At 36.2% G+C, this 15,810-nt stretch overlaps 1 protein-coding gene across 11 annotated transcripts in view; it reads left to right on the top strand.

The window, feature by feature from the left end:
- Positions 1–12,049, top strand: part of TRDMT1 (tRNA aspartic acid methyltransferase 1) — an 80,593-nt gene extending 68,544 nt beyond the window's left edge. For 8 of the 11 annotated variants that reach the window (XM_030320474.1, XM_030320469.1, XM_030320467.1 and 5 more), the window contains 3 exons: positions 1,343–1,400; positions 2,957–3,086; positions 8,966–9,186. In XM_030320474.1, the coding sequence (XP_030176334.1) occupies positions 1,343–1,400; positions 2,957–3,086; positions 8,966–9,066 (289 nt within the window). In that variant the 3' untranslated portion in view covers positions 9,067–9,186. The other 3 variants (XM_030320475.1, XM_030320468.1, XM_030320473.1) reach the window with 3 other exon arrangements.
- The last annotated feature ends 3,761 nt before the right edge of the window (positions 12,050–15,810 follow it).

The raw sequence follows: 15,810 nt of genomic DNA, 5'->3' as shown, positions 1-15,810 counted from the left end.
TTATGTACTTTTTTCATTATGCAATATAAACTGGATATTATTACACATGAATACATAAAGAGCTTTCTATTCTCATGGTATATATATCACAGTGTCTTTTATTGGTTACCTTTGGGTTATTTTTTGAATGTTAGAATATTTTTCATCAATGTTTTAAAACCTACAAAGAAGGGGAAAATTAGGCCTTTCCAGAAAATTTTGTAAAAGACCCCTATCTCTGCTTTGTTAACTCCACTCCTGGGGATGAGTAAACCGTATGATTTGAAACTTCAGGCCTTCTCTTTTCACCCACTAGCTAGCTAGCTTTCATGCACACTCTGCTCCTGATAAAACCATACCAGATTTATTCTGATTTTTATCGTGCTCTGCCCTTGGACTTCCAGGGTAACAGGTTTATTACTTTCCATTGCCTTCAAAGACTGTACTCAGCTGTTGTCTGTTTCCAAGTCCGATAAGACAAGACTTATCAATTTGGTAATAAAAAACAACCTTGAAATTCGTTTGTAATTATAAAGATGGTATAAAGGAAGCCTTAGTATAAAAGTATTTTTTAGTGTAAATAGTATAGACATTTTTCTTTCTATCTATCTATCTACACACACACATACATGATATGTGAGAAAACAGATTTGCAAAAATATTCTTCCTGGTGTAACTTTCTCTCACTTTATCTATTAGGGAAAAAAATAATGATAATATTTTAAACAGCTAGCTTGGCAGTGATTTTAGGGGAAGAAATATTACTAATAACTTGCATTTCTGTAGGGTTTTGTACTTTTAATACAGTTTCTTATACAGTGGTCTCTTTGTTGTATGAAAAAGAGTGCAAACCTACTGCGTTAACAGTGAGAGGGAGACGCACATTCAGTGGGCCTGTGTTTGTCGTGGTCTTGGAGAGTGTGGTTTTCAGCTCATGAGGAGCAGTGATGGTTCAGGCATTATGAGAAATAGTGACAATTTGTTTTCACCTACATAACATTTGGTTTAACGTGCCAGGAGTGTTGATACTGAATAGCCTTTGGATATAAAGTCCTAACAAACTCATGCTTTCTATGATGAACAGTAAGAAATTGACAGTTAATACAAAGAAATGGTAATAATGCATGACTCAGCGTTGTTTTTACACAACTCAAAAAACTATGCCGAATTTAGTGTCTGAGAAATTTAAATAGAATTATCTTGTGTCTCATCTGGCAACTTTTCACTTACAAACCATGTTGATGTGTTTCAGACAATTTCAGAAAGATGTAACTATTTAGATTAATTCATTCAAGAAATATTTAAGAAATTTCACATCAACAAGTACATCAGATGCTACATAACATACATATTAATCTTTCAGTTATGGAAGCTACATAGAAGGGACAGGATCTGTGTTGCAGACCTCAGAGGACGTGCAGGTATCGTATATGCTTTAGAGCTAAAATACTTGAAAACTATGTTTAAGACTTAAGATCTGAGAATATTAAAATAATTTTACATGTCTAATTCAGAATTAATATACATGTTATTCATATTTTCATATAATATAGTGCATACAATAATTCTTTACTATAGGATAAATCTTTTTTGTTTCTCGTTGCTAGATGAGTTTATGTACAAAGAATATTTTGTTTCACTTTCTCTGTTATTATTCTTACCTTTGGTATTCTTTTTATTCCATAAGGAGTAAATTGAAATGCAGCATACAGTAGTTAATGTTCTCTAAAATTATGCACAAATATCTTAATATTGGAGGCTTTCTTTGGATCACACATTATAAAACTGCCTTTTAGGGACAGAAATCTACATCTCAGCAAGACTCTTCATTAATACTTCACTTGTAAACTCTTCATGGCATCATGGTTGAAAACAAGCTTGAGGGGCTCCTGGGTGGCTCTGTCGGTTAAGCATCTACCCCTTGATTTCAGCTCAGGTCATGACCTCGTGGTTTGTGAGATCGAGCCCCATGTTGGCATCTGTGCTGACAGTGTGGATTCTCTCCCTCTCTCTGTCTGCCCCTCCTCTGCTCATGCACTCTCTCTCTCTTACTCCCTCAAAATAAATAAATAAACTTTAAAAAAAAGATAGTTTAAAAACAAACAAGCTTGATATACTTACTGCAAAAATATCTCATATTTTTGCATAATTTTGGACTGAAATCACATTATCTTCTTTTATCCTGATTTGAACTTACCATTAGTACAATTTACCCATGGTAAAAATCCTATCAGAGGCAAATGAATGAATCTGAGAAGTTAAATTTACCAAGTGTATTTTATCATTTTAAGAAAATATCTTAATTTGATGAAGTTGATCATAAACATTGAACATTTTAATGATCCACTTATTAGCATTATGAAATTGATTTCCTTGGTTGATCAGGTTTCTTCTCGTCTTTCACTGTATTTCTTCACGTCTTATTGCCATTGTTTATTTCTTACGGTTTCATTTTTGAGGGCTCAGAAATGACAGGTAAACTGAATGTTTCCTGATTTGCTCAACATTAAGCTTTTCATTTTTTTTTTTAATTTTTTTTAACGTTTATTTACTTTTGAGACAGAGAGAGACAGAGCATGAACGGGGGAGGGGCAGAGAGAGAGGGAGACACAGAATCAGAAGCAGGCTCCAGGCTCTGAGCCATCAGCCCAGAGCCCGACGCGGGGCTCGAACTCACGACCGTGAGATCGTGACCTGAGCTGAAGTCGGACGCTTAACCGACTGAGCCACCCAGGCGCCCCTAAGCTTTTCATTTTTAAACATTACGATTTCAAAGTTTACATTGCCATTGATGAAACAATTATAGAGTTTATTGCAGGGGATATTTTGCCCTGTGCGTTTTGCTCCCGTGTATTGTAGCACATACAATACATACATGTATGTTCATCCTTTTTAAACTGCATCACAAGAGATGATCTTATCTTAACAAATCTGCTTGCACTCTACTTTATCAGTTATCCTGGCTGTTTTCTTACAGATTGAGAGTGTCTACAAATCCCTCACCAATTTGTCACAAGAAGAAAAGATAACAGAATTATCAATGCTTAAACTTCGGTATTTCACTCCTAAAGAAATAGCAAATCTCCTTGGATTTCCTCCAGACTTCGGTATGTGAGATACACAGACCCCAGCTTTCATTTAAGGTCCCAGAATTCATCAAGGACTCTTGTGTGTATTTGATGAATAGACCCTTGCCCAGACAGATGGACGTAAGAAACCTTCTTCCTTTCCTGATGGTGCCATTTTTGACATTTCCCTTCCTTCCTCTTTCTGCTTCTGTTCATAACCTGCCTCAGCCCCTTCCTTTCAGGCTCCATTCTCTCTCCCTTTACTCCAGTCATGGTCCCAAGTGGTTTTCAGGGGAGAAGGGCCAAATCTGCAATTCCTCACCTCTCCCCACCGATGGTTGCTAATAGCATGTCCTTCTCCAACTTACTTTCTTGATACCAGAGGTCCTGTTCTAATAACCCCACATAGATCTTGTGAAATAATGTGTCGGTTTGTCCTTTTTGTGAAGAAATTAAAAGGTGGCTGAGGAATTTGTTTTCTTGGTGGTAAGTGTATTTGTATTTCTTCTCAGAGATACATTCTTACCGGTTATGTACCTTTTGTCCTCCCTATAAGGAGAGAAACGAGAAGGTGGAGAGGTGGTCTAGGAAGGAGTCTTCCTCGTGGAAAGAAAGGGTGGGTCAGGAGCACAGCTGCCAGAAGCGACCAAAGATTACGGAGTCTGAACTAAAGCAGGGAATCTCAAGAACAAAAATGCAGATACAGAGTGAGAAAGACAAAAGTCCTAGCTCCTTCGTAGTCCAGGAAATCCAGGGATGGATGCTGTTAAGAGATTGGACACGTTGTCCTTGCTTTGGCTTTGCAGAGTCCCTGCCCCATCCCTGATCCCACTTTCTTGGTGCCTGTGCTCTCGGCCATACTGACACCGTCAGTGTCTTAGGCTGGGGTGGCTGTGTTCCCAGTACCTGGCTCGCGCCGACCGGAGAGAGACAGACCTCCCTAACGTGTTCCAGGACTACACAAGGACACAGTGTGTTTTTGATAACTCTGGGAGTTTGAAAGCAGAAAAGTGGAACTTGTCTAAATCCAGTATTGTTGTAATATTAATACAGTACTATTTTTGAAGCAGATGACGGGTTAAATAGATCATGTTTTAAATTCTAAATGGTGGATTTACAGATGAGGTTTTGGAGCACATCCTTCTGTACGTTGGGAAGAAACTGACTATATAATTTGACTGTCCTCTTGGTAATTGGTTCTTGAAGGGTAGTCACGGCAACCAGGTTTATTTTGTAACTCTCTGCCTTTTTCTTGGTGATCTCATTCAGTCACAAATATCCTGGGGAGTGTTATTTAAGGAAAACACAAACTTTCCTTGTCTTAGTCTACGTCACACAGTAAAGTGAGAACATCATAAAACAAATAAAGAGCTGAGAATTGGACTCAAGAAATTAATTCCCAGTCTGCTCATTTGCTTACTATTTTTTTTTTCTTTTTTAGGATAAACAATCAAAGGTACTTTCCATAGTACTAAAGAGAGAAAAGAAATCGAGTGTCTAATAACAAATTCCTACGTTTTGAGTGCTCGTTTCTTTCAGTAGTAGCAGTCACTGTGGTAACACTGAAAGGCAGCAGGGACCCCAGAGTCAGACTGGCCAAGTTTGAGTCCTAGCTGCACCTCAACCCCTCCCTCCTTTAGTTTACACATGTGTGGAGTGGGGGTCATCACAGCGCCAGTGTCAGAGGGTCCTAGTGACAGTTAAATGCGGTAACGTGTAAAATGCTTACACACTTTCTGACATTCAACATCAAATTCAAATGTCAGCTTTTATTTGTAAAACAACGGACATTTATTTGCTCTCATAGCCTTTACTTCATAAATACTTCTCATTTGAAAATTTCACATATGTAAGTTAGAATTTTTCAAAGCTCTCTGCAAATGCGCATACACGAAAGTCTTTAAGTTACTTCACCTTCTTTTAAAATATGTGATATATTTGTATGATCAGTATTGACCTGACGTCACCCCTGAGCAGCACTGTGACAGAAATGTCCTTCCCGTGTGCTTCCAACATTATCGAGTCTGAATCTGAAATGGGCGTTGTTTGAGCTGCACTGTTAACAAGGGTTTTGCATCGATCCTTCCGTACATCGTGTGCTGGTTTTCTTTGTCACTAGTGGTATGCACTCGTGAGATAGTGAGCTTGGGAAGCGGACACTGACCTACACTTACAGAATGAAAGCTGCTATCTTGACCTTGTTAATGCTATGTTTCTGTGTTTTTGAGCATCATTATTCTTTTTAGTGTACCTAAGTTTCTAAAAAGTCACCTTTTAATTTAAAAAAAGCTGTACCTGTATATAAAATACACAAGCACCCTTACATATATGTCATTTTTACAAATCTCACTTGTTTGCTTTCAAACATTTCTTGCCCTGTGATATAATCTTAATATTACACGAGGTCATCCCTGGGATATTCTAAAAGTCTGTGATATAGTTGCATCTTTGGCTCATTTGAATGAAATAATTTTTTAGATGACTAATGTGCTTGCCTAAGACATATTATCTTTATAATGGCAATTTTATGATCTTGCTCAATTGCATATGTAATTTTATTATGTGACCACTTCTTTTATTGCAGTAAGTATAATGTAAAGTGTTGATGAAGCAATTTTATCACAATCAACTCTACCTTCTGGTCCTCACAAAATATGTATTTTGCTTTTCTTAATACTTTTTAATTATTTCCTCCATCTTATTATCTAAATTGCCTTTCCTTTATTTAATTGTGTGCCATAGGATACTGAATATGAAAATGGTAACTAACCTTACAGGGTATACTTCACGGACAGTCTTTTATGTTGATACTTGCAAGGTTCTGTTCTAGCAAATGTTGTATCTATGGGCCCTTTGTTTTGAAAAAGAATGTAGCAAAATAGAAGTCCAATGTGAGAAAGCCCATTTGTGGAAGCAGAATATAAAAAACAACTGTGAGGGACTTGTATCCAGAATATATAAAGAACTCTTATAACTCAACAATAAAAAGAAATAATCCAGTTAAAAAATGGGTAAAGGATTTGAATATTTTCCAAAGAAGATAGACAGATGGCCAATAAGCACATGAAAAGATGTTCAGCATCATTAGTTATTAAGGAAATGTAAATCAAAACCACAATAAGATACCACTTCACAAAAAGACAAACAATAACAGTGTTGGTAAAGATGTGGTGAAATCAGATCCCTTGTACACTGCTGGTGGGAATATAAAATGGTACAGATGCTCTGAAGAACAGTGTGCAAGTCCTCAAATGTTAGACATAGAGTTACTGTATGAGTCAGCATTTTCCCCCCCAGGTATATATCCAAGAGAACTGAAAACACATGTCTCCACAAAAATGTATACAAGAGAATAATTCATAATCAAAAAGTAGAAACAACCCAATATCTATCAATGGATAAGTGGATAAATAAAATGTGGCATATCCGTGCGATAGAATATTATTTAGTTAAAAAGAGGATGGAGTATCGCTACATCATGTTGTGATGAATGAATGAACCTTGAAAATATGCTAAGTGAAAGAAGCCAGAAACAAAAGACAACATATTGTATGGTTCCATTTATATGGAATGTCCAGAATAGGCAAATCCATAGATACGGGAAGTAGATTAGTGCTTCAGGGGCAGGGAGGGGAGCTGGGGAGTGATTGCTAATGGGTACCAGCTTTCCTTTTTTTAAAAAAATTGAAGTAATATCGAGATGTAACATTATAATACCTTTGGGTATACAATGGGATGATTTGATATTTGTATACATTGAGAAATGATCACCACAAAAAGTGTGGTTAGCATCCATTGCCATATATCAGACATAGTTACAAACATTTTTTGTTTGTGATGAGGACTTTTAAGACCTATTAGTAACTTTCAAATACACAATATAGTATTAGTAACTGTAGTCTCCACCATGCTGTAAATGACATTCCCATGACTTGTTTATTTTATAGCTGGAAGTTTATACCTTTTGACCTCTTTCACCCATTTAGCCACTCCCCCCCCAACCACCAGTCTATTCTCCGTATCTGTGAGTGTGATATTTTTTTTGCTTTGTTTGCTTTGTTTCTTAGATTCCACATTATAAGTGAGATCATAGAGTGTTTGTCCTTTTCTCTCTGACTTACTTCACTTGGTATAATGTCCTCAAGGTCCACCTGTATTGTTGCAAATGGTGATATTTCATTCCTTTTTTATGGCTGAATAATAATTCGTGTGTGTGTGTGTGTGTGTGTGTGTGTGTGTGTGTGTGTGTGTAAGTTCTTTCCATATCTTGGCTATTATGAATAATGTTGCAGTGAACATAGGGGTGCATATATCTTTTCGAATTAGTGTTTTCATTTTTATCCCACAAATACCCAGAAGTAGAGTCGCTGGATCATATGGTAGTTCTATTTTTAATTCATTGGGGAACCTCCATGCTGTTTTCCATAGCGGCTGCACAATTAATATACATGCCCTCAATATATTTTGGATATTAACCCCTTATCAGATATATGATTTGCAAATGTTTTCTCCCATTCTGTAGGTTGCCTTTTCATTTTGTTGATGATTTTTTTTTGATGTGTAAAAGGTTTTTAGTTTGATATAGTCCCACTTGTTTAGTTTTGCTTTTTCGACTTCGCTTTTGGAGTTAGATTCAAAAAAATTGTCGCCAAGACTGATGTCAAGGAGCTTCCTGCCTGTTTTCTTTTAGGGGTTCTATGGTGTCCGTTCTTACATTCTAGTCTTCAGTCCATTTTGAGTTAATTTTTGTATATCAGAACATGATGCTTCCAGCTTTGTTCTTCTTTTACAAGATTGCTTTGGCTGTTTGGTATCTTTTGTGGTTTCATATGAATTCTAGGATTGTGTATTCTGTTTTTGTCAAAAATGCCCTTGGAATTTTGATAGGTATTGCATTGACTGTGTAGATTGCTTTGGATACTGGGCATTTTAAGAATAATTCTTCCAATCCATGAGCACAAGATATCTTTCCATTTATTTGTGTCTCATTTCTTTCTTTGGTGTCTTGCAGTTTTTAGCATACAGATCTTTTACCTTGATCAAATTTATTCGTAGGTATTTTGTTCTTTTTTATGGGATTGTAAATGGGATTGTGTTCTTAATTTCTCTTTCTGATAGCTTATTGTTAGTGTGTAGAAACACAACAGATATTTGTATATTAATTTTGTATCCTGAGGCTTCACTGAATTCATGTATTCGTGCTAACAGCTTTTTTGGTGGAGTCTTTGGGGGGTTTGTGTATAATATGTCATCGGCAAATTGTGACAGTTTTACTTTTGCAATTTGGATGCCTGTTACTTCTTTTTCTTTGCCTAATTGCTCTGGGTAAGACTTCCAATACTTTGTTGAATAAAAGTGGCAAAAGTGGGCATCCTTGTCTTATTCCTGATCTTAGAGGAAAATGTTTAGCTTTTTACTTTTGAGTATGTTATTAGCTGTGGGCCACATTCTTTGTGAGTCAATAAACATATTCTGGAATTAAATAGTGGAGATGTATGCAAAACTCTGTGACTGTCCTAAAAACCATTGACTTGTATATTTTAAAAGGGTGAATTTTATCTCCATAAAGCGGTTTTTAACTAAAGGAAAACAACTGTGAAATAATGGTAGCCACAGTTTTTCCTAAAGTGTGTTGATATACAGATTTCTGTGAGTTTTGCTGGGGGTATGTGTGTAATTATGTGTGCACTGAGCATAATATATGTTATATGATAGGATAATGTCACATGGTGTAGGCATTGTAATTTTAGATAATATTTTTGGCTTCAGATTCCAATTTCTTAATTGAACTTCGTGGAGACCTTAGGGACTTATTTATGTGAATGACCACTGTGCTCCTACTAAAGGATGCATTCTTTTGTCTCTGGAAGTTTGTATTATAAATGATTGTCTTGTAAATTATTATCTCTCTTTTCTAGGATTTCCTGAGAAGATAACAGTGAAACAGCGTTATCGTCTACTTGGAAATAGTCTCAATGTGCATGTAGTAGCTAAACTAATCAAAATCCTATATGAATAATTTAAAAATAACTCTGAAAGATGGTCACATTATTTATTCATATCCAGATAGTAATTCTTAAATTCTATTTTGAATTGATTTTGATGAAATTTAACTAAACTCTCTTTATCTCTCTTGAAATTTAACTAAACTCTCTTTATCTCTCTTTAAAAAGAAATTTGGATTTATCATAAAAATGCTGATTTTTAAAAAAATTTATATTACTGTATTTTGTAAAGCGAAAATTGCTATTATGCTTTACAAGAATATATTTTCATGTGAAATTGCTAAACATATATGTAAAATATTCTCTTTATAACATTATGGTATATACAAATTTAGGAACATTAGAGTTTGAATATCTACATGAATATTTTACAAAGTGTCATGATAGACATAGTATAGTGAACCTGAGAAATTATTTTTTTTATGTTGCTTAAACAAATTGCTTTATGAATCCTATTATTTTATTTTATTTTATTTTATTTTATTTTATTTTATTGTCAGATTGATTATTCCTGATTTTAAAATGATGCTTCTAATTCTGGCCTGTTTCAAATATTGAATGTTTACTGAATTCCATCCTTTAAACATTTCTTAATTATATCTAAACAAATGCATATAACGTTTTAGACCAAATTATCATTATTCAGTGTTACACAGCCGTCTGAAGAAAGTGTCAGAAAAAATAATCCTAAATTCTTGATTATGTCTCCATCAGGAAGCTACAGAGAATGTAGGTAAACATTATCCAATTATCTTTAATTCTACCTCCATGTAAAATGCAAAACTTCATTGTCCGTTCTTTATTTATAAATATTTTCTTTTACTTTGCTGTCATCAGAGCTTGCTTTTGTCTTCCTTCTTAGCTTCTTGTTGTAAGTTGAATTTGCATCACATTCTAGGGAATGTAGTGTGGCATTCAGATTTTAGGGAGGAAATTCTGCTCTCCGACCCCATTTTATATGACTGTTCTGTGAATTAGCTTTTTAAACTTTCTCTTTCTCAGACTTCTTGGAATTATGGTTTCTTATCAGACTGTTTGTATTATAAACCCTGTGGTTTTATTTCAGTGATAAAAGCAAGTGACAGAAGAGAAATGAAAAGAAATAAGACCAGAAATTGTATCACAAAATAAAAAATATTTTCATTCTTTTTTTAAAAAGTGTTTATTTATTTTTGAGAGAGAGAGTGCACACAAGCAGGAGAGGGACAGAGAAAGAGGGGGGCAGAGGATCTGAAGCAGGCTCTGTGCTGACAGCAGACAGAATATTTTTATTCCTAAAAGATAATCATTTCGACGTGGAGAAATCAGAACCCTGTGCATTGCTGGTGGAAATGTAAAATGGTGAGCCACTGTAGAAAGAAGATGATGATTCCTTCAAAAAATTAAACCTAGAATTAACCTTATGATCTAACAATTTCACTTCTGAGTATATGCCCAAAAGGATTGAAAGTAAGGACTTGAACAGATATTTGTATACTAATGTTCATAGCACCATTATTCACAATAGCCAAAAAGAGGAAAGAGCCAACATACTTGGGTGAAGACTGGATAAACCAAATATAGTGTATACATACAGTGGAATATTATTCAGCCATGAAAACAAAGAAATTCTGATACATGCAACAACATGGATGACCCTTGAGGACATTATGGTCGGTGAAAGAAGCCAGACACAAAGGGACAAATTTTCTATAATTCCAGTTACATGGGGTATGTAAAAGAATCAAGTTCATAGAGATAGTAAACTAAGGGTTACCAAGGTTCGGGGTACCTGGGGAATAAAAGTTAGCATCGAATGGGTACAGAGTTCTGTTTGGGGTGGTAAAAAAGTTCTGGAGATGGTTAATGGTGGTGGTTGCACACCAATGGAAATGTACTTAATGCCACTGAACTGTATCCTTAAAAATCCTTAAAATGGCAAGTTTTATGTTATGTACATCTTATCACATTTAAATAAAAAAAGTCATTCCTCACCACCATTTCTTCAGAAAAACTCATAAATATGGACATAGGCCAATGTGTATATGTATCAGTGTTCACGTCTACATTATGTATATGTGTTTAAAGACAAACCTTATTACAAATCTCATAATGGGGGGGGGGGGGGAGGGGATACGTTTATAGTTTAAAATCAGAATTGAGAATCAAGAAGTTCCCAAATAAGCCAAGATAACGTAATAAGGATCTAATTTGAAGCCCATATAGACAAAGTAGTTAAAGTGTGTTTTCCTCAGGTTGTTGTGTTATTGAAAAGAAGGCTAACTTTTCATAATTTGGCCTTCAGCTTGGAACTACAAGTCTTTTAGGTCACAAGTGGTAGACTGATTTACAGATAGCTTTGGACTTTGAAATTGAGTGAGGGTCATATGGTCTCAGCAGTTTTCTTATAGCCTGTGAACTCATGTAACTTTTCAAGACAGCCTTTCAACGTTCCTGGACCAGAACTCTCTCCCTCTTAGCTTCCAGTGTCAAAGTGCACCGCAGACAACTCTCCTGTCAACTTCTTAACATTTGTTTTTCTTGCATCCACTTCCCATCCAATCCTCTTTCTCCATTCAGCAGACTCACCCAGATATCTAGATATGCCCCTTTGCACATTTTATTGAAAAGCAGTAAGAATCGTACACATGTTCCTCAACTTCAGTTTATACTAGTCAAGCTGTCAGCACCATTTTTTCCTTTCCTGTCCTCTCCTGTCATTCCTTTACTTTGCTACTGAAAATTTAAACCTTCGGTTTTAAAAACAAAAACAAAAACATTGTCCTAACCTCTATGTGTCTGTTTCTCTCTTTAGGACTTCTAAGAACATTTTACACTAAGATGGTCATGCTCTTCAAAATCGTTTGCAACCATGACCCAAACAATTTCACTATTTTTGTCTTGATTTGTGAGTTTATTCCTTTTTAAACGTATTTGTTCAGTAAATATGAACATGTGCAGAGAACTTTTTTGGCTTCTGATTCCCAAACTACTCAAATAAATTTGTTGTAGTCACCAGAGGTTCTGAGTCTTATTTTCAACTACATCCAGCACTGAGAGCTCTCTCTCAAGTACGCTGTATCTGATTCCTAAAGCTTTCTCAAACTTATTTTTCCTACTAATACGAACCTAGATAGAAATTTTCACAAAGGAGAAGATAGGAAGGTAATTTTCCCAAAGAGCTCTTCTGCATAGCTCTGGGATGTTCTCATTTCTTTGCTCGTACATAGCACGGTTCCATTGTTTACTTCAAGGATTTGCTCTGTATTTTATTTTGTTTGCACCTTTATGCCTATTCATATCAGGGCAGATTTAAATTATAAGCGCGCAAGTAGGGAACATGTTTATTTAGCCAAGTTGGCTCTATAATCAGATGAGATCACCTGAAGAGTCTAAAGAGAGAGGGGAGAGCAGAGGTCTGGAGTTGAATTCTTATCCATTACTGAAGATTCAGTCCTCAGGCCTCCCTACCCTTTACCATCCAAGCCATTTTTTCTAAGGTCTCACCCTTTCCTACAACTTCTGGGTTTTTTTGCCCATGATACCCAGGTAACTCCAGATCTGATATTGTTCCTCAGCCCTGTTCTAGAATTTTTGTGCTGGGATATTTTTAGCTTGAGTATCTTTCTGTCATATCAAACTTAGCATATTTGAAAACAGTGAATCGTCCTCCATTTAAAAATCAGTTCCACTCATGATTAATTTCAATATTCCTCATCATGACACCACACTGCTTCTCTCCCAGTCTCCCAAATTCAAATCTCATCACCCAAGGTCATCATCACCTTTTCTCTCACTCTATTTCCATTTATCAGCTTCGGTTAATAAAGTAGTCTTCCTCAGAAGGCCTTCCCTGCACAATGATTCACTTTAGGAAAACAGAAGAAGTCACTTTGAAACTTAAAGACATATATGCCCGTTTGCAACCAGATTTGTATGCTTGAGTCAACACTTGGACATTGAGCAAATTTCAGCCTTCTGAATTTGATCTAGAATGAATATCACTTTTAGTAAGATAGTTGTTATTTTACTCAGTTCCTTACACAAGTACAATTAAATGTCACACACACAAATGATTGAAAATACCTGATGGAATGTGAGAGTCCTTAGATAGTAGATATAAGTTGACTTTTCTGTTCAAAAAGCTCATGCTACAGACGATTAGACAATGAGCTGGATAGTTGCTGTGATTCGAATTTGTTTTAAGTGAAAAATATCCCATGTTTTGGAGAGTGTAGACTTCCAGGAGGGCAGGGGTTTTTGATTTTTCTTTTCCACTGCTACCTTCCCAGGGACTAAAATAGTACCTGGCACACAGCGAGCACTTAATAAATATTTGTTAAATGAGTGACTATGGCCACCATACTGGATTGATATAGAAGCTGTCTAAAGGCCGTCACACTGTGGAATTTAAACAGAGTCACTCTCCTGAGAACTATTTCTGTTACTGCCACTTCCTCCATACTTAGGGGAATAGCTAAATTTACTCAACTTTGGAACACATGATTTAAAAAACAATTCTAGGATAGGGCTTGATCTTTTGGCTTTTGAGGAAGATGTGCAGATAGAAATTTAAACAAATATGTATTGTACTCTGACTTCTTGTCTGGACAAGAGGGCAGGCTCATTTCTCTTTGCTCCTTCCTAAGTACAGTGATCAATTCTGGGCAAGTATGTTTATAAAATAATGCAAGAGGCATCAGAAAGAGAACTCTTAAAGGAGGGAAGAGAAAACAAACCAGCCAGGTAATCCCAAGACTGGCAAGGGAACATGGTTGCAGGATGTCTTACAGTCTCCCATCCAACAGAAGGAGGTGATCCAAGTTGGGTGCTTCCTGACTCCGAACCTCACATGGGAACCCAGCATGGCTCATTCCTATCCCAGATGGAACTGGGGTCCTGCTGCCAACACCAGGTGAGTCTGATATCACCAGCAAGTGCAATATATAGGGATCCCCACTGACAAGTGTCCAGGGGAAGCACTCTACTTTTCTGGAAGGCCTGAGATTCCTTTCACTTACTGAGACACTGGACAGCCAGAGGACACTGGCAAGGGGATCCCACCCCAAAAGGCCTGATCCAGGAATCCTTTTCATCACCATGGACAGGAGGCTCCTTACCTTAACCTATAGGTGCCAGTGAGTTGGCCTGGTGAGAACTTCTTTCCCCTAATGTAGGACCGTCGAGGACCACATGGAGTCCCAGTGGTACAGATAAACCAAGCAGACCAAAACGCTCTGAAAGTTAAACTGCCATTGGAACCATAAATCAAAAGGTAGGCCAAGATCTGCATGCTAAACATAAACAGAGTAGCTGCTTGCTAAAATAAAAGATGGAAATAAGACCCAGAGTCTCCTAACATAATAGACAAAATATACAGGATGCAATCCAAAATTATTTGTCGTACCAAGAACAAATCACAAGTTGAATGTAAACTTATGACACCACCAAAATGAATCAGATGTTGGAATTATCTGACAAGGATTTTAAAGCAGCCATCATAAAAATGCCTCTACAAATAATTACAAATTCTCATGGAACAAAAAATAGAAAGGCTTCAGTGAAGAAATAGGTAGCAAAAAGTTTTTAAAAGTTAGTAAAAGAATCACAATGATGTGTGCGTTATATCCCAATTTTTAGAAAAAGAAATAATGGTGATTATATAACTGAAAAATACAATAACCAAAATAAACTTAATGAATGGTACAGTAGAAATGACAGTATTTCATGACAGAAATGACAGATTAAATCAGTAGCTTGGAAATAAACCAATAGAGTTTATTCAATCTGAATAACAGAAGAAAAATTGTAGGGGGTGGGGAATGAACCTCTGTGATCAGTGGGACAATAATAAAAGTGTCAACTTTCGTATATTTGAAGTCCCAGAGGTAGAGGAGAAAAAAGAATAGAGCTGGGAGAATATGCAAAGAAAAAATGGATGGAAATGTCTCAAATTTAGCAAAAGATACAATTGTGAAAGTTCAATAAGCTGAGTGAACCAAATAGAATAAACTTAAAGAAATCCATGCCAAGATACATCATAATTAAAACACAAGAAAACTAAAAACAAAGAAAGAAAAATCAAAAGCAGCCAGAGAGAAGTGACATATTACTAAAGGGGGAACACAGTTTGAATGACAGCAGATTTTCACCAGATACCATGGGGGCCAGAAGGAGGTGGCACAACATTTTCTAGTTCTGGAAGAAAAGAAAGAACTGTTCGTGCAAATTCTATACCCCTCCCAACTATCCTGCAAGAATGAAGAGGGAAATAATGATATTTTCAAGTGAAGCAAAACTGAAGGAATTTTTTGCTAGCAAACCTACCCGTAAACAATGGCTAATGGGGTTTTTCAAACAGAAAGGAAATGATAAACGGTAGCTTGGAGCATCAGAAAGGAAGAACAATGGAAAGAATAGAATTAGGAATACATACAATAAACATGCCACTCATGGGTTTTATGAATCACATTTGATAATTGAAGCAAAAATTGTAATTCCATCTGACACGCAAGATGATATTTAAAAGAGAAGGTAAAGGGACCTCAATGGAAGTGAGATTTTATTTCGTGGGAAGTGGTAAAATGCTGATACCAGGAGACTGTGATAAGTCATAGATGTATATCGTAACACCCAGAGCAACCACTGCAAAAACTGCACAAAGGAATGCACTCAAAACACCATAACTAAATCAAGTTGGGATCCTAAAAAACATTGGCCCACAGGAAGGCAAGAAATGGGAAATAGGACTGAGAAGCAGAGGAAACAAACAAAAGTGA

Source organism: Lynx canadensis, chromosome B4 (assembly GCF_007474595.2).
Source record: "Lynx canadensis isolate LIC74 chromosome B4, mLynCan4.pri.v2, whole genome shotgun sequence".
In the NCBI taxonomy this organism is placed as follows: domain Eukaryota; kingdom Metazoa; phylum Chordata; class Mammalia; order Carnivora; family Felidae; genus Lynx; species Lynx canadensis.
Note: the sequence above shows the minus strand (reverse complement) of the source record. Positions and strands in the feature narration are given on the sequence as shown.